At 41.0% G+C, this 18079-nt stretch overlaps 1 protein-coding gene across 6 annotated transcripts in view; it reads right to left on the bottom strand.

Moving 5' to 3' along the window:
* The window catches only part of F8 (coagulation factor VIII), a 133379-nt gene that overhangs the window by 30920 nt on the left and 84380 nt on the right, over positions 1–18079 (bottom strand). For all 6 annotated transcript variants that reach the window (XM_081563657.1, XM_081563660.1, XM_081563659.1 and 3 more), the window contains 6 exons: positions 7746–7899; positions 5448–5660; positions 4787–5015; positions 4415–4597; positions 2163–2279; positions 1094–1165 (listed from right to left, as the gene is read on the bottom strand). In XM_081563657.1, coding sequence (XP_081419783.1) covers positions 1094–1165; positions 2163–2279; positions 4415–4597; positions 4787–5015; positions 5448–5660; positions 7746–7899 — 968 coding nt within the window. The remainder of the gene's footprint in view (positions 1–1093; positions 1166–2162; positions 2280–4414; positions 4598–4786; positions 5016–5447; positions 5661–7745; positions 7900–18079) is intronic.

Raw genomic sequence — 18079 nt, forward strand, 5'->3', positions numbered from 1 at the left:
CTAGCTGTGAAGGTAAAGGTGTAAAGCAGAGTAGTATCAATGACTACTGAAGTTTTTGGCTTGTCCTTCTTGTCTATTTTATTTTCTAAAATTTAGTAAGTTTGTTGATTGTTTGTACCTCTAGTTAGCTAACACTAATGTGTTACCAGCACTATCAATTAATATTATTTCTCTATTACATAATCTATGTTCACTGGAGGAAAATTAGGAATAAAAAGAAAACATAAGTAAAAAAAATAAGTATAAAACATCATCCACCCAAAGAAAAACAGTACTGTTTTAGTATATAACTCTCAAACATCTTTCTCAAATGTTTGCTCCCCTCTAAAATGGAGTCTGGCGAACTGTTTTCTGTAAATAATTTAGCCTTTAACACCTGGTCTCTGTTGTGACATTTAAATGCTATTGTAGAGTGAAAGCTACAGAGACTTCCCCGTAGCTCAAATGGTAAAGAATCTGCCTGCAATGCAGGTGAACAGGGTTCAATCCCTGGGTTGGGAAGATCCTCTGGAGAAGGGAATGGCAATCCACTCCAGTATTCTTGCCTGGAGAATTCCAAAGACAGAAGAGCCTGGTGGGCTATAGCCTTTGGGGTCACAGAAAGTCGGACATGACTGAGCAACTAACACACACACACACACACAGAGTGAAAGTGGCCACGGAAAATTGTAAATGAGCGAGTGTGGCTTCTTTATGAACACTGAAATTAGAATTTCATATAATTTTCATGTCATGAAATATTCTTATTTTTTCCCCCCAATCATTTAAAAATAGAAAAAGAATTCTTAGCTTGAAGGCCGTACAAAATCAGGTGATGGACTGGATGTGGCCTGTGGGCTAGAGTTTGAGAAAAATGCAGCTTCTTGCTACAGCGCAGAGAATGGATTGAAGGCAAGCCATGTGGAAGGCAGGCAGGACATTTAAAGAGCCAGAGGCATTACTTGGGTGAGAAGATAAAATAGATTGAGAGGCACCTATGGAGTAGAATTTATAGAAGCATGAAGATGGATTGTTTATCTGAATCTTTCGAACAGAAATTTAAAAAAAGACATATAATCAGCTCAGTACTTTGACAGAAAAGAATACTGTTTACCATATTGTCCTGAAGCTGTAATCTGAACATCTCTAATGCGTCCAGAAGCCATTCCCAGTGGAATTTGACACTCTGAAATCAAACCAGGGGAGCACAATCGTTAGAAGTGCAGAAATAGAGCTTCACAAATGCAGGTCAATGAGAACACCAAGAAATGCTCATATTTTTTAGTGTTTACTACATGCCAAGAACTGTATGAAAGATAGTATATCTCATTTAATTGGTTCCAACAGGAAGGTGCTTGAACTACTCAGATTTTGCAGCAAAGACATTACTTTGCCAACAAAGGTCCGTCTAGTCAAGGCTATGGTTTTTCCTGTAGTCATGTATGGATGTGAGAGTTGGACTATAAAGAAAGCTGAGCGCCAAACAATTGATGCTTTTGAACTGTGGTGTTGGAGAAGACTCTTAAGAGTCCCTTGGACTGCAAGGAGACCCAACCAGTCCATCCTAAAGACGATCAGTCCTGAATATTCATTGGGAGGACTGATGTTGAAGCTGAAACTCCAATACTTTGGCCACCTGATGTGAAGAACTGACTCATTTGAAAAGACCCTGATGTTGGGAAAGATTGAAGGTGGGAGGAGAAGGGGACGACAGAGGATGAGATGGTTGGATGGCATCACCGACTCAATGGACATGAGTTTGAGTAAACTCCGGGAGTTGGTGATGGACAGGGCGGCCTGGCGTTCTGCGGTTCGTGGGGTTGCAAAGAGTCGGACATGACTGAGCGACTGAACTGAACTGAAAACTAGGGTCCATCCATAAGCAGACCAGTGGTTCTCTTCTTGTTGAAGATTAAAACTCAACTTCTTCCAGATGATATTTGAGAGTTACGCTTCGTAAAAGGACCTAAATTAAGCTTCAAAATTTGCTCTTGGAGCTCTGGGGACTTCAGTGTTAAAGTGTTCAAAGCTTCAAGCAGATCCACCCTCCTCTGAGGACTCTGCTGATTTCTGCCAGCAATATTCATTTTAGTTTGCTAATGACTGTGAGCTTGTATGTAGTTCTTGTCAAAGGCCACCCTTCAGGGGACATGGAAAGCAGTCAATGGCCCAGTGCCACTCACCCTTGCTGTACACCAGGAAGAGAGTGCTCATCCCAGCTTGCAAGTGTTCGCCAATAAGACATTCTATCCGCCAAGTCCCGACTTTGGATGGTAGCATTTCCACCGTCTCAAAGACACCTTAGCAAAACCAGAAGGCAGAAATGTGACTTCCTTTCACCAAAATGGGCATAAGATACGTCAGCTTATGCAGAACATCAGAGGAGATCTAGCCACGTCAGTTGCACCAATCTTTGACCCAAAGTGCCTGTGATGTAACCCCTGCAGCTGGAGACATTCTGACCCCGGGGAATGGGAGAGAAAGGGTACCTGGATGCTTCGGTGGTGGAGACGGGAGAAAGCTACTGTGTTAGGACTGGCCTGCACTCTGAAGGCTTGGCAGAGCCAGAGGTGGATTTCTCATTGACAAGATGTGAGATCCCTGTCTCGATGAATAAAGTAACCCCAGGAGCAAGAAGCTAGAGGTGAATGCTGAGGGGCTGAGGGCTGACTGACAAGTGACCATCCAGAATAAAGGTGGAGCCCACCAGGTCAAGAGGATTTCATGTAATAGGGCCCCCCAAAGGAGTTTCTGAAAAGCCCCTGAAAGTACCCCACCAGAAAAAGAGTCCTTTTTAAATATCTGCCGGGCTTCCCTGAGAGCTCAGTTGGTAAAGAATCCGCCTGTGATGCAGGAGACCCTGGTTCAATTCCTGGGTTGGGAAGATCTGCTGGAGAAGGGATAGGCTACCCACTCCATCATTCTTGGGCTTCCCTGGTGGCTGAGCTGGGAAAGAATCCACCTGCCATGTGGGAGACCTGGGTTTGATCCCCAGGTTGGGAAGATCCCCTGGAGAAGGGAAAGGCTACCCACTCCAGTATTCTGGCCTGGAGAATCCCATGGACTACAGTCCATGGGGTTGCAAAGAGTCAGACACGACTGAGCAACTTGCACTTTGGCTTTTCACTTTTACTTTAAATATCTGCCAGGTGCAGACAGTGGTGCTATCCTTTACCTATACCCCCTCCATGCTGTGGTTCAAAGCAACAACCAGCCAGGAGTGGAGGGGGAAGCATAATAAGAATAATAAGGAGATAGTGAAGTTAAAATCAAGTTCAGAAGCTAAAGGCCAAATTAGTGATCTGGAAGAGAAACCTAAGGACATAATGCAAAAAGGCAAGCAAACAGAAGGAAATGAGGGAAACTGAGTCATAGAAGATGAAGTCCAATGCTTTTCTAATGAAAGTTCTGCAAGGAAAGAAAACAAAGCGGCGTGGGGGGGCGGTGGTATCAGAGAAACGATAAGGAGAAAAATCCCCTAAAGCTTAAGTATGAAATGCATAATTTCAGAGCGAAAGGGCACACTGAATGCCAAAGCAGAGCACTTATGAAACCCAGAAGGAGGTGCCTCTTGCTGAAAATCTAGAATAAAACCTTATAAAAGGAAATTCAGAATTTTGATGAAGAATGGAATTTCCCTGGCAGTCCAACTGGTTAGGACTCCATGCTTCCATTTCATGGGGTGGAGGTTCCATCCCTGGTGAGGGAACTAAGATCCCACATGCCATGTGGCACAGCCAATAAAAAAGGGGAAAATTTTTTTTTTGATTAATGTGTTGAAGTGGACATTATGATGTCTGACTTGAATTTACTTTGTAATGTGAATTGACTGTGGGCCTGTTTATTACTTAAGAGTCAGCAAGAAAAGTCACTGGGCTTCTCAGATTTTTTACACAGAAACAGAAGTTTACTTCCACTATTAAATGTTTTTTTTTTTCCTTCCTTCTTTTTTTGGCTGCACTGTGAAGTATATGGAATCTTAGTTCCCTGACCAGCGGTCAAAACTGTGTGCCCTGCGGTAGAAGCATCGAGATCTAGCCACCGGACCACCTAGGAAGTTCAGAACCTGTTTTAAAGGAACATTTGAGAACCAAAATGGCATTCTGTTTCGACCAACATCGGGAGCAGTGTTTAATCAAAATATGGTCTTCATACATAAACCAGTCACTCTTGGGGAAACTATCGGTGCCCTATGGGATTCGAGGTGGGAGAAAAATCCTCTTTTCCTAGGAAAGTGCTGGGATATCCATTGTCCATTGATTCTGCTCTGTTTCTTTCTAGCACATTATCTGTATCTGAAATGATCATGTTCGTTTGCTAAGTTATTTATGATCGCTCTGCTTTGTTCAGGGGACGTATCTCCAGGGCCTAGACCTTGAACAGAGCTCCTCAGCAAGCACAGGAAGTTGAAGAAAGAGTGCAAACTGGTTTGTACCCGGGTAGAGATTGTAGACCGCCATTTTATACTCCTCCGTTTTTCGCACGGTGAACACATGTCCACTGAAATGAATGGAATGGGTATTTTCATTGCTGCCCATGCTGAGCAGATACCATCTAATCCTTTGATGCTGAGCCATGACTAAGCCAGGGAGTGTATCCATCACGTAGCCATTGATTGCTGGAGAAAGAACACAGAGAGAGCTGTTAATGTCTACTGTGCCAGGGTCTTTCCCTCCATTCCAGCCAAGAGGATGGATTCCTAGAAAGACTGCACTCTCATCCAAATACTCTCAAATCGTACAACATCCCAGCCTCAGGCTCCAGGCTCACTTCACTGCGAATGAGATTTGGGCATGGACTGTATTACCATGGAAGCGATACTTTTCTTGAAAAGTAGGGTCCTGCAGCTGGACGTGGCAGGGAGCCTCACAATTCCTTGCCATGTTTTCAGCGAAGTACCAGCTCTTGGTTTCATCAAAAATGGTGAAAAACAGAGCGAATTCCTGTACTGTCACTTGTCGCCCATGAGCAGCACTCAGCGTGTTGGCACGGCAGATCAGAATGGGGCCAATCAAGCCTGAGTGCACATCTTTTTCCTGAGAGGAAAGAAACCAGTTCTGTGAGCAAACATTCTCTCACTTCAGGAACCAGAGGGGATTTCTCATCAGCTTTTATGACCCTCCACCCCATTCCACAGCTTCCCACAGGACAATTCTTCCTCTTTAGTGGATTCCTGGGTGACATGTCTAAAACAAAACATGCTGACACCTCCCCTATTGAAAACTTTCCATTATGCTGGGGATAAAGACCCAACTTCTTAGCAGCTGACACGAAGACCTTTTCTTTTTTTTTAACACTTTACTTTTTGGCTGCACCTCAGGGCATGTGGGATCTCAGTTCCTGACCAGGGATTGAACCTGTGTCCCCTGCAGTGGAGGCACAGAGTCTTAACCATGAGACTGCCAGGGAAGTTCTGAGACCCTTTCTTTCAAAGCAGGAAAGGGCCAGAACAAAGGAGCCCTGCTTACCAGATCAACATCAGAAAAGTAAGCCCAAGCTTTGCAGTCAAACTCATCTTTGGTGGGTGCCATATGGTGCTGCACTTTCCAAAAGTAGCTTTGGGTTTCATTAGGCTTGACAAACTTTTTTCGAGTTTCTGCTCCTTCTCTCTGATCTCCATTATAAGAAATAAGACTAGAATAGAAGGAGTAGGGACGAGATGCCTGGTTTTTGAAAGTTACCTGCAGAGAAAGAGAAAAAAAGGCAAGTATTATGTTTTAGGATCTTGTAAATTTCTTCCATTATGGTTTACATCCCTAATAGCAATGCCTATTTGGGGAGTATTATCCAGGTTTTCAATACCTGGAGGAATTGGTATGTTATTAGAACCCAAACCTAAAGATCTGTGAAAGAAACTGAGACATTTTTCATTTCCCCAATCTTTAAGACATGAACTCACAGTTACAAAGGAAAAAAATTTCCAAATCCTTAAAAGAAATTATAAGGTAAAAGAGAAAATATCACTACAGGGGTTTTAAGAGACCATAACCCCAGGAACTGATGTTCTTAAAGTTCTTCATGACAAATGCCAGGATAATTACATATGCTCTTTAAACTTTTTTTTTTCAAATTAAAAAGGTATACATTTTCATGGGACATATGGAAAGTAAAATAAGATTCAAGTCAGAATAAATTCACTCACAATCTTAAAATTTGAGATCCTTCCTGTAAACAATCAGTTGGGACAATGGATGACTGTTTGTAGAAAAAAATAAAACTACCTTGATCTTTGGCTCATACAATGCACCAAAGCAACTTCTAGTCTACAGGAATTATTGTTGGTTTAAAAAGTTAAATGTTAAGAAATTAAACTGTAAAAGAAAGTATAGGTGATTTTAAGAAAATAAATCTCTGTATAAGGAAGGATTTTGATAAACATAAAAGATATCAAAGTGTCATAAAGGAAAGATTTATGGGTTACTACCTAAAACTTCAAACATATTTTATTTTAAAAATCACTGTATATAAAATTGGGCTCCCCTAGTGGCTCACACGGTAAAGAATCTGCCTGTAATGCGGGAGACATGGGTTTGATCCTTAGGTTAGGAAGATCCCCTAGAGGAGGGCATGGCAACCCACTCCAGTATTCTTGCCTAGGGAATCCCATGGACAGAGGGGCTTGGCAGGCTGCAGTCTACAGGGTCATAAAGAGTCGGACACAACTGGGCAACTAAGCACAGCACAGAATATATAAAATTAAAAGAAAATAAACTTGGAAAAATATCATTCACTAAAATGGCCAATGATCATTAATATATCAATGATCTATAATATATATGGTAATACAAATTAACAAGAAACACATTCACTCCAAAAATTTCAACTATGCAAAGAACACTAACAGATAATTTGTTAGAGAAAGTCTTAAAATGTTCCTATATATTGCACTTGTGGAATTTTATCCTGGGAAAAGAGTTGTGATAACATCATTACTTAAACAGTGAAAAAAAAGAAACTATCTAAAAGGTTGTTCAAAGAAAAACTGTTAAGTAAACCATAAAATCATATAATGGACTAATATTCTTTCACTTTAAAAACATGTAGTGTTTTTAATAACATAAGAAATGTTTATGACATATTTATTTTTAAAAAGAAGTAGAATGATGAATACTTTGCCAACAAAGGTCCGTCTAGTCAAGGCTATGGTTTTTCCAGTGGTCATGTATGGATGTGAGAGTTGGACTATAAAGAAAGCTGAGCACCGAAGAATTGATGCTTTTGAACTGTCGTGTTGGAGAAGACTCTTGAGAGTCCCTTGGACTGCAAGGAGATCCAACCAGTCCATCCTAAAGGAAATCAGTCCTGGGTGTTCATTGGAAGGACTGATGTTGAAGCTGAAACTCCAATATTTGGCCACCTGATGCGAAGAGCTGACTCATTTGAAAAGGCCCTGATGCTGGGAAAGATTGAGGGCAGGAGGAGAAGGGGACGACAGAGGATGAGATGGTTGGATGGCATCACCGACTCAATGGACATGGGTTTGGGTGGACTCTGGGAGTTGGTGATGGACAGGAAGGCCTGGTGTGCTGTGGTTCATGTGGTCACAAAGAGTCGGACACGACTGAGCGACTGAACTGAACTGAATATATAAAGAGAATACATAGGAAGAACATATAGCAAAATGATAATTATGGGGTTATTTTTCAGTTTTCTTATTTTCTATATTTTAAACCTTTTTGAGAGTGTGAAATCAGTATTTTTATAATCAGAAATTTAAAAAATATATATGGATCAATTTTCTTGTAATTCCATTGTCCTCAACTTACCATGATATTGTCTCCCACTTCTGCTCTTATATATGGTCCCAAGAGTCCCAGGTGTTCATTTAGTTGTCCACGGTATATGGCCTGAGTAAAGGAGCCATCAGTAAATTCCTCGAATACCACCTTTTTGAACTGAGGGACACCTCCATTCTGAGACCTGGTGAAAAACAAGCAGAGGAAAAGCAATATCCTCATGGCCTAGGTGAGCAGAAATGAGATGCATCTGATAGAACTGATGATGAATTGGAAGTGTCATGCAGATGGGAAGGGATAAAGAGGGATTAAAGATAACTTCTAGGTTACTGATTTGGGCAAATGAATGGATGGTGATGCAATTCATTGAGCTGGAGTACCCTAGGGGAGTAGGTTGGGGTATACAGTTTGGACACATATGATTTATACTGGCAAATACACAGAGATCAGGAGTCCAGAAAAGGGGTCTGGATGAAGGTCATCCATATTTAGGTGGTATCCAAATCATGCAATGCGTGTTAGTCACTCAGTTGTGTCTGACACTTTGCAACCCCGTGGACTGTAGCATGCCAGTCTCCTCGGTCCATGGAATTCTCCAGGCAAGAGTACTGGAGTGGGTTGCCATTTTCTTCTCCAGGGGATCTTCCTGACCCAGGGATCAAACCTGGGTCTCCTGCATTGCAGGTGGGTTCTTTACTGTTTGAGCCACCAGGGAAGTGGCAAGTGGCTTATCAAAGTAGTCAGTCTTGTTATGTCCTCATCTTACTCGACATCTAAGTAACACGTTCCGTAGTTAACCACTCTGTCCCATTTGACATACTCTTTTCAGGCTTCTCTAGTATGTGAGATACACGAAAGCAGGGGTTTTGTCTGTTTTGTCCACTGATGTACTCTCAGCTGCTGGAACATGTGCCTGGCACATGGTAGGTTCTCAAAAAATATATGTGGAATGTTGAATGGATGTAGGGTTTATAAACATATTCTAAATATGAGAGCCTCAGTGTTCAGTCCTTGGGCCACTTTTCTTTACTTTTTAAAAATTCTGTTAAAATTGTGAACTTAAAGTGCATGAAACATAAATGCTTTTGGTACAAACATGCAACCACTACCAAGATCAAGAACTTTGCCAGAAGCCCAGAAGACTCACTGTTATCTGTCTTTCCAATCACATCCTCTCTGTTCCCACTAAAGGTAAACCTCATTCTGATGTTTATACTTATTTCTTTCATTTTGTTTATAATTGGACCAATTATGTCTACATATCTAAAGCATATCGTTTAGTTTTGCCTGTTTTTGAAGTACGCAAATGGAATCACATTGCATACATTCTTTATATTCTGGCTTCTTTTACTCAGCATTATAGTTGTGATTCATCTACACTGTGTGTAGCTACAGTTTGTTCATGTGTATTGTTGTACAGTATTCTATTCTGCAATTATAACACAATCATGGGCACTGGAGTCGTTTGTAATTTTTGGTGCTTATACATAGTCCTGCTATGAATCTTTGAACACATGTCTTTTGGTAAACATATATATGCATTTCTATTGGGCACATATCTAGGAGTGGAATTGCTGAGTATGCATATGTTCAGCTTTGGTAGATACTGTTGTTGTTTAGTCCCTACAACGTATCTGACTCATTTTGCGATCCCTTGGACTGTAGCCCACCACACTCCTCTGTCCATGGGATTTCCCAGGCAAGAATGCTGGAGTGGGTTGCCATTTCCTCCTCCAGGGGATCTTCCCAAACCAGGGATCGAACCTGTGTCTCTTATGTCTCCTGCATTGGCAGGTGAGTTCTTTACCATTAGCACCACCTGGGAAGCCTAGGCAGATACTACCACACTGTTTTCCCAAGTGGTTGTTATCGTTTTCCATTTTCATCAGCAATGTATGAGACTTCCATTTGCTCCAAATCTTCGTAGACACTTGATATTGACTTTTTTTTTTTTTTACAATTTTGTCCATTCTAGTGGTTAGATAGCAGTGTGTATGTGGTTTTATTTTGCATTTCCTGATTAATAATGAGGTTAATTAAGCATCTTTTATTATGGGTAGTAGGCATTTGGATTTCCTCTTTTGTGGTACGCCTACACAAGCTTGTTTTTTTCCCTATATTTTGCCAATTTTTCTTATTAATTCAAAGGAGAACTCTATATATTCTTGATGTAAGTCTTCGATGGTCTTTTGTGCTGTAAACACCTTTCCTTCTGTGGTTAATTTTTCATTCCCTTTTTGTTATCTCTTGATGATCATAGGTTTGTCATAGTTAATTATTTTTGTATCTCGATATCAACTCTCTTTCTTTTCCTACCCTGCCAATGTTGAGATATTCTCTTATTTTTCTAAGAGATTTATGGTTTTACATTTATATTTAGACTTGGAACCCACTGTGAGTGGATTTTTTAGCATAGTATGAATTATGGATCCAATTTAATGTTTTTCCATATGGATATCAACTATTTCCTGCACATTTATTGAAAACTGCTCTTCTGTGACACGTTTTTCATAAGTCAAATGCCTATATATGTGTGAATCTAGTTTTGCATTTCCTGTTGTTTCACTGACTTATTTGTTTCTCCTATGCCAATTATCACACTCAGTTCAGTTCAGTCACTCATTTGTGTCTGCTCTTCATGACCCCATGGACTGCAGCACACCAGGCTTCCCTGTCCATCACCAACTCCTGGAGCTTACTCAGACTCACGACAATTGAGTTGGTGATTCCATCCAATCATCTCATCCTCTGTCGTCCCCTTCTCCTCCTGCCCCCAATCCTTCCCAGAATCAGGGTCTTTTCCAGTGAGTCAACTCTTCGCATCAGGTGGCCAAAGTATTGGAGTTTCAGCTTAAACATCAGTCCTTCCATGAACATCCAAGACTGATCTCCTTTAGGATGGGCTGGTTGGATCTCCTTGCAGTCCAAGGGACTCTCAAGATTCTTCCCCAACACCACAGTTCAAAAGCATCGATTCTTCGGTGCTCAGCTTTCTTTATAGTCCAACTCTCACATCCATACATGACTACTGGAAAAACCATAGCCTTGACTTGATGGACCTTTGTTGGCAAAGTAATGTCTCTGCTTTTTAATATGCTGTCTAGGTTGGTCAGAACTTTCCTTCCAAAGAGTAAGTGTCTTTTAATTTCAAGGCTGCAGTCACCATCTGCAGTGATTTTGGAGCCCCCCAAAATAAAGTCTGTTTCCCCATCTATTTGCCATGAAATGATGGGACTGTATGCCATGATCTTAGTTTTCTGAATGTTGAGCTTGAAGCCAACTTTGTCACTCTCCTCTTTCACTTTCATCAGGAGGCTCTTTAGTTCTTCTTCATTTTCTGCCATAAGGGGGCTGTCATCTGCATATCTGGACATCAATGCTCTTTAAATCAGCTGTCTCTAAAAGCGATTGGAAATTTATCTATTTCTGTTATTCTGTCAAGTTTTACTTGGTGTATTTTAAAACTGTATTATAAGGTTCATAGTAACTTAAGAATGTATTGCTGTCTATTGAATTGGCTCTTTTATTATTATAACATTTCCTCCTTACCTCTACACAACTCTTGCTTTAAAGTTTACATTCTGAAATAGAGTGGGACTCTATGATCTTTGCCCCTCCCCACCATGTCTTCTGCCTGCCTTTTGCCAGTGGAAAACTTTAGTCAAAAAATAAATTTAATCAGAGAAGTGAGAAATGCTGAAACAAAGGGAAATAGTCTCAGGAGACTAAATAATAATCATGTAGTCATTAAGCATAGTCAAGGACCTTTAGTTCCTTTGGACAAGTTGTCAAGGGCTATAGATACTATTCTGAGCCATATCCTGTGAGCTCTCTTATAGACACCAAAACACCAGGTGGAGAAGTTAACTAAATGATCACCAGACTGTACCCAAGACTTGAGCTTCCGCAATTCTGAGAACTGACCACAAAGAAGTGGGAAGAAGTGCACCCCAGAACTGCAGATTAACTGTACCTAAAACAGTGAAGATGATGCTAGTCAGACCACTAAGGACCAACTGAAGATGACTGTTACAGATGACTGTGCTGTTTCTGCAGGTAGACACCCGACCCCAACTCTGTCTGTAAAGCTCTCACCCCTGGTTGTTGGCGGGCTGGGGAGTTGGCCTTTGGACAAATGTCTGCCACCTTCCCCCACCCAGTTGCCAGCATCTAAAATAAAGCAAACTTTCCTTTCCACCAGCCTGGCCTGTTTACTGGCTTTTGAGCAGTGAGCAGCTGGACCCCACCCACATACCTTTCAGTAATAGATTTGGTGCCCAACGTGGGGCTGGCTACTGCTGGCTCCTGCGTTTTCATGGCACCTGGCTTTCCCGGGTTTTCCAGGAGAGAGCTATAGCTATGACAATATATGAGCCTGCTGCTCATGGCTAGCTAGCCCCAGGTAGGGGACTTGGGGGACATTCCTAGCAGCTGCCAAAGCTATTTGTTTCGAGGATCCTCCCTATTTCTACCCTGCTCAGCACTGACTGCCAACCTATGCTTTTCTTGGTGGAATGGAAACTTGCAGTTGGGATGAGATGACGAGCTCCAAGACCAGGTGCGCCTGCTGGGGTGCACGTGGGCCACCTTCCCATTTGTGAGCGCGTGTGCTCTTTGAGCATTCTTGCCAATTGATTTTGACTGCTGTGAGGACTGTTTGTGAGCAATAGTGCTGTTTGGGCACTCTTGCCAGTTGGTGCTGACATGTGTCTGATGTTGAGGATCGTTTTATGAACACTGACTGCTATTTGGGCATTCTTGCCAATTGGTCCTGATATCTGACTGCTGTTGAGGACCGTTTATGACCACCAAGTGTCATTTGGGCACTTTGCCAATTGGGTACTTTGACAATTGGTTCTTGCATTTGACTACCACTGAGGACCGTTTGTATTGGGTTTGGGCCTTCGTACTGGTCACCCTTGGAAAGGGTTTATGACAGATCTGTCATTTGGTGTGTGGCTGTGTATTCCATTTGTATGATTGGTACTCTTGTTGTCTTACGTAGAATGGGAAATTCGGGTTCAATTCACTAAGAAAAATTTTAGTTGTGAATTTATGACTAAAAAAAGAAAGATGATTTTTTTTATGTCTACAGTATTCTTTAGACTCTGGAGAAAACTGGTTAAGATGAAACTCTTGAAATTCAAAAAACCTGTTCTTTTTGCATACGCAGTTAGGGAAAGCTAACTTAATAAAACACCTTTTTCAGATCCTGGGAAAACAAAAATATGCCTGGGAGAAAGTTTGAGGTTGGTGCTTCTCATGTCCTTGAAAGACAAACACAGTCCACTTTGCCTGGATCTTCATCCTTGGGCTAATTGTGCAAAGAAAACAAGGAAAAAAGGCTTTAAAATTGAATGTATAATTTGGCTATTCTGGCTATAATCTATAAACTGATTACCTACTTTTGTATTCTTGTAAGACCAAGAAGGAAACTTAAGATGTTTTGATTTATTAAACATGCACATTGTACCACTGAAGAAAAACTATGCTATGAGAAAACTGTGTTTTCTGAGGTTATGAAATATGTTTGCCAATCAGAAAATGCTGGTGTAACATTTCAATCACTTGTTTCTTGGTTTTGTTAAAATTTTCAATGGTTACAAATTGTGATGTATAAAAATGATAAGTGAAACCTTTTGGTATGTAAAGCAATAGGATATGCACTGTCAACAAAGAGAAGATATAAAGAATGGAGATATTGTTGTTGAGGAAAAATGATGATAATAATTTTGTCCTACAGTTGTTTGTTTCTAGCTGAAGAAATACAGGACAAAGTTGTTTGGATCTAGAAAGTGACAAAAGGTTTGTGAAAAAGGAATTTTGAAAAAAAAAGAATTGTGTACATTGTCAGGGTTAAGATTAGACTAAATTTAATTAGGTATATGGATTATATTAGCAGTAACCTGATGCAAGACTTAAGTATGTTTTTCTCTCTGTTAAGAAAGCAAAGTTCTCCTGAAATATTGATCTGATTTTGGTAACAGAGACTTCTAATGGAAAGTCATTTTTTGTTTCTAATCACACTTTTGACCCCAGTGTTCAGGATGGAAAAATTGTGCAGTAAAGTTGTCACAGAGTGTAGCTGCTCATGATGTGTAGCATTGCTGGCTCTAAGTGTACTACTTAAAGCACATGTACAATGTTTGTGCGACAATTGGGTATGAATGATCAAATGTATGGCCTATAAAGCATTTCCCTATTAACCTCCTAGGCTGTTTATGATACCTGATTAGTTTTCCCCTAACATGGAAAACTAGGCAAATATATACATAAAAAGGAGGTCTAGCACCAAGGGACATGGATAGACCAAGAGCAGGCAAATGAACCCCTCTGGCAATGTTGGAAAAATATATTGATTATCAATGCTCTCTATGGAAAGACTTACAACTTAAAAGGGAAAAATGGAAAAAAATATTCACATATTGAGATCTGGAAAAGTCATTCTGGCCAATACAGGATTTAATTTGAACTTTAGGCTAACCAAAACAGCCTGTTTGTAGCCTATTAAACATACATTGTACATCTGCTTTAATCATTAAGACAAAAAAACAAAACAGTACAAAGGTGGATTTTGATTATTATACTCACTGTAACATGTACAGTAATTTTCAAATGTTTGTCCAGGTACACTGAAAGTTTATTGCCTTTCTTGTTATGTACATGTCCCTCCTCAAGATTGAGGAGCATCAAAGACAAAGGGGGATTGAAACAGAGCAGGACTCTATGATCCTTGCCCCCCACCATGTCTTCTGCCTGCGGAAAACTTTAGTCAATGAATAAGTTTAATCAGAGAAGGGAGAAATGCTGAAATAAAGGAAAACAGTCTAAGGAGACTAAATAATATAATGGAGCCATTAAGCATAGTCAAGGACCTTTAGTTCTTTCTCAAGGGCCATAGATGATATTCTGAGCCATATCCTGTGAGTTCTCTTATAGATACCAAAACACCAGGTGGAGAAGTTAACTACATGATCACCAGGCTGTACCCAGGACTTGAGTTGCCACAATTCCAACAACTGACTGCAAAGAAATGGGAACAAGTGCACCCCAGAACTTCAGACTAACTGCACCTAAAACAATGAAGATGATGCCAGTCATCACAGACCACTGATGAAAAACTTAAGATGACTGTTCGAGATGACTATGCTGTTTCTGCATGTAACCTCCCCCCCACCACAACTCTGTCTATAAATACTCTCACTCCCTGCTTGTCGGGAATGAGGTGGGGGGGGGGTTGCAGGATCGGCCTTTGGACAGATGTTTGCCACCCTCCCCATCACTGGCATCTGAAATAAAGCACTTTCCTTTCCACCAGCCTGGCCTGTTTACTGGCTTTTGAGCAGCGAGCAGCTGGACCCTACCCACATACTCTTTTGGTAACAATTCTACTTAACTTAGATCCATAGATTTTAAGTGTGTCTCTTATAAACAATATATGAACCAGTGAAGTTGCTCAGTTGTGTCTGACTCTTTGCGATCCCATGGACTGTAGCCTACCAGGCTCCTCCATCCATGGAACTTTCCAGGCAAGAGTACTGGAGTGTATTGCCATTTCCTTCTCCAGGGGATCTTCCCTACCCGGGGATGGAACCCAGGTCTCCTGCATTGCAGGCAGATGCTTTACCGTCTGAGCTACCAAGGAAGCCCAAAACAATATATAGTTTGCACTAGTTTTTAGGGAAGTCTGACATTTTTCTGTTTTGTTTTTTAAATTGTTTTTAATTAATTAATTAATTTCTTTTTGGCTGGGCTGGGTCTTCGTTGAGGTGTGTAGGCTTCTTGCTGCAGTGCCTTCTCTTGTTGTGGAGCACGGACTCTAGGTGTGTGGGCTTCAGTAGTTGCAGCAGGCAGGCTCAGAAGTTGCAGCTGCTGGGCTCAAGAGCCCAGGCTTAGTTGTCTCATGGCTTGTGGGATCATCCCAGACCAGGGATCAAACCCATGTCCCCTGCACTGGCCGGCAGATTCTTAACCACTGGACCACCAGGGAAGCCACGTTTTTATGTTTTAACTGATGCATTTAATTTATCTACATTTACTTTAAAAATATAGTTGGGGTTCAGTCTTTAAGTCTGATTTTTTAAAACACTGAAGTATAGTTGATTTGCAACATCATATTGGTTTCAGATGTACAATATGGTAACTCAACAGTTTTTATAGATTATACTCCATTTAAAGTTACCACAAAATAATAGCTGTATTTCTCTGTGCTGTACAACAACACACCCTTTTTATATATAGTAGATTGTAACTTTCAGTCCCCTAGCCACATCCCTCTTCTACCCTCACCCTCTTCTCACTGGTAACCACAAGTCTGTTCTCTATATCTACGAATCTGTTTTTGTTTTGTATATTCATTCGTTTATTTGCCAGCTTCCACATGTACATGATAACATACACATAATATCCTCTAGATTCATCCATGTTGTTGGAAATGGCAAGTTTGCATTATTTTTCATGACCGAGTAATAGTCCAGTGTGTGTATGTATACCACACCTTCTTAATCAGTCATCTGTTGATGGACATTTAGGTTGCTTCCATATCTTGGCAATTCTAAATAACGCTGCTATGAGCATTGGGGTGCATGTATCTTTTTGAGTCTGTGTTTTCATTTCCTTGGATATATACTCAGGAGTAGAATTTCTAAATAATTTGGTAGTTGTTTCTTTTATAATCACTCTTTCCTTTGGGGATTTCAGTTAAAAATACGTTAGTCCTTCATAGTCTATCCTCTGTCTTTCTTCTGATTATATATATGTTGCTGTATCACAGACTACCTCAAAACTTTAGTGGCTTAAAACAACAACTGTTTTTATATACTTGTCAATTCTGTTAAGTCTGGAGTTCCAGCAGAGCATGGCAAAGTAATAGTTTTACTCTTCGTGGTGTCTAATGTCACTCAGTGGTATTCAACTGGCATCTGGGTTGGTCTGGAGGGTCCAAAATGGCTTCATTCACATGTCTATTGTCTTGGCGGAGAATGCTGGAAAGTTGGACTCAGTCAGGACTCTTGGTCAGAGAGAGCATCTGAAGGGATAGACATTAGATGCATGATACTTTCTGAGGTGGTTGTTGTTGTTCAGTCACTAAGTTGCATCTAATTCTTTGCAACCCCATGGATTACAGCACATCAGGCTTCCCTGTCCTTCACCATCTCCCAGAACTTGCTCAAACTCAGGTCCATTGAGTCAGTGATGCCATCCACACATCTCGTCCTGTGTCACCCCCTTCTCCTCCTGCCCTCAATCTTTCCCATCAGGGTCTTTTCCAATGAGTCAGCTCTTCAAATCAGGTGGTCAAAGTATTGGAGTTTCAGCTTCAGCATAAGTCCTTCCAGTGAACATTCAGGACTGATTTCCTTTAGGATTGACTGGATGGATCTCCTTGCAGTCCAAGGGACTCTCAAGAGTCTTCTCCAACACCACAGTTCAAAACCATCAATTTTTCAGTGCTCAGCTTTCTTTATAGTCCAACTCTCACATCCATACATGACTACTAGAAAAACCACAGCCTTGACTAGATGGACCTTTGCCGGCAAAGTAATGGCTCTGCTTTTTAATATGCTATCTAGGTTGGTCATAGCTTTTCTTCCAAGGAGTAAGCATCTTTTAATTTCATGGCTGCAGTCACCATCTGCAGTGATTTTGGAGCCAAAAAATAAATAAAGTCTGTCAGTGTTTCCACTGCTGCTGCTAAGTTGCTTCAGTCGTGTCCAACTCTGTGTGACCCTATAGACGGCAGCCCACCAGGCTCCCCCAACCCTGGGATTCTCCAGGCAAGAACACTGGAGTGGATTGCCATTGCCTTCTCCACAGTGTTTCCACTGCTTCTCCATTTATTTGCCATGAAGTGATGGGATCAGATGCCACAATTTTAGTTTTCTGAATGTTGAGTTTTAATCCAATTTTTCACTCTCCTCTTTCACTTTCATCAAGAGGCTCTTTAGTTCTTCTTCGCTTTCTGCCGTAAGGGTGGTGTCATCTGCATATCTGAGGTTATTGATATTTTTCCCGGCAATCTTGATTCCAGCTTATGCTTCATCCAGCCCAGCATTTCTCATGATGTACTCTGCATATAAGTTAAATAAGCAGGGTGACAATATACAGCCTTGACGTACCCCTTTCCCGATTTGGAACCAGTCTGTTGTTCCATGTCCAGTTCTAACTGTTGCTTCCTGACTTGCACAAAGATTTCTCAAGAGGCAGGTCAGGTGGTCTGGTATTCCCATCTCTTTTAAGAATTTTCCAGTTTGTGGTGTGGTGATCCACACAGTCAAAGTCTTTGGCATAGTCAATAAAGCAGAAATAGATGTTTTTCTGGAACTCTCTTGCTTTTTCAATGATCCAATGGATGTTGTGAATTT

Source organism: Giraffa tippelskirchi, chromosome X (genome assembly GCF_054371585.1).
Source record: "Giraffa tippelskirchi isolate mGirTip1 chromosome X, T2T-mGirTip1v1.2.pri, whole genome shotgun sequence".
Lineage (NCBI taxonomy): Eukaryota > Metazoa > Chordata > Mammalia > Artiodactyla > Giraffidae > Giraffa > Giraffa tippelskirchi.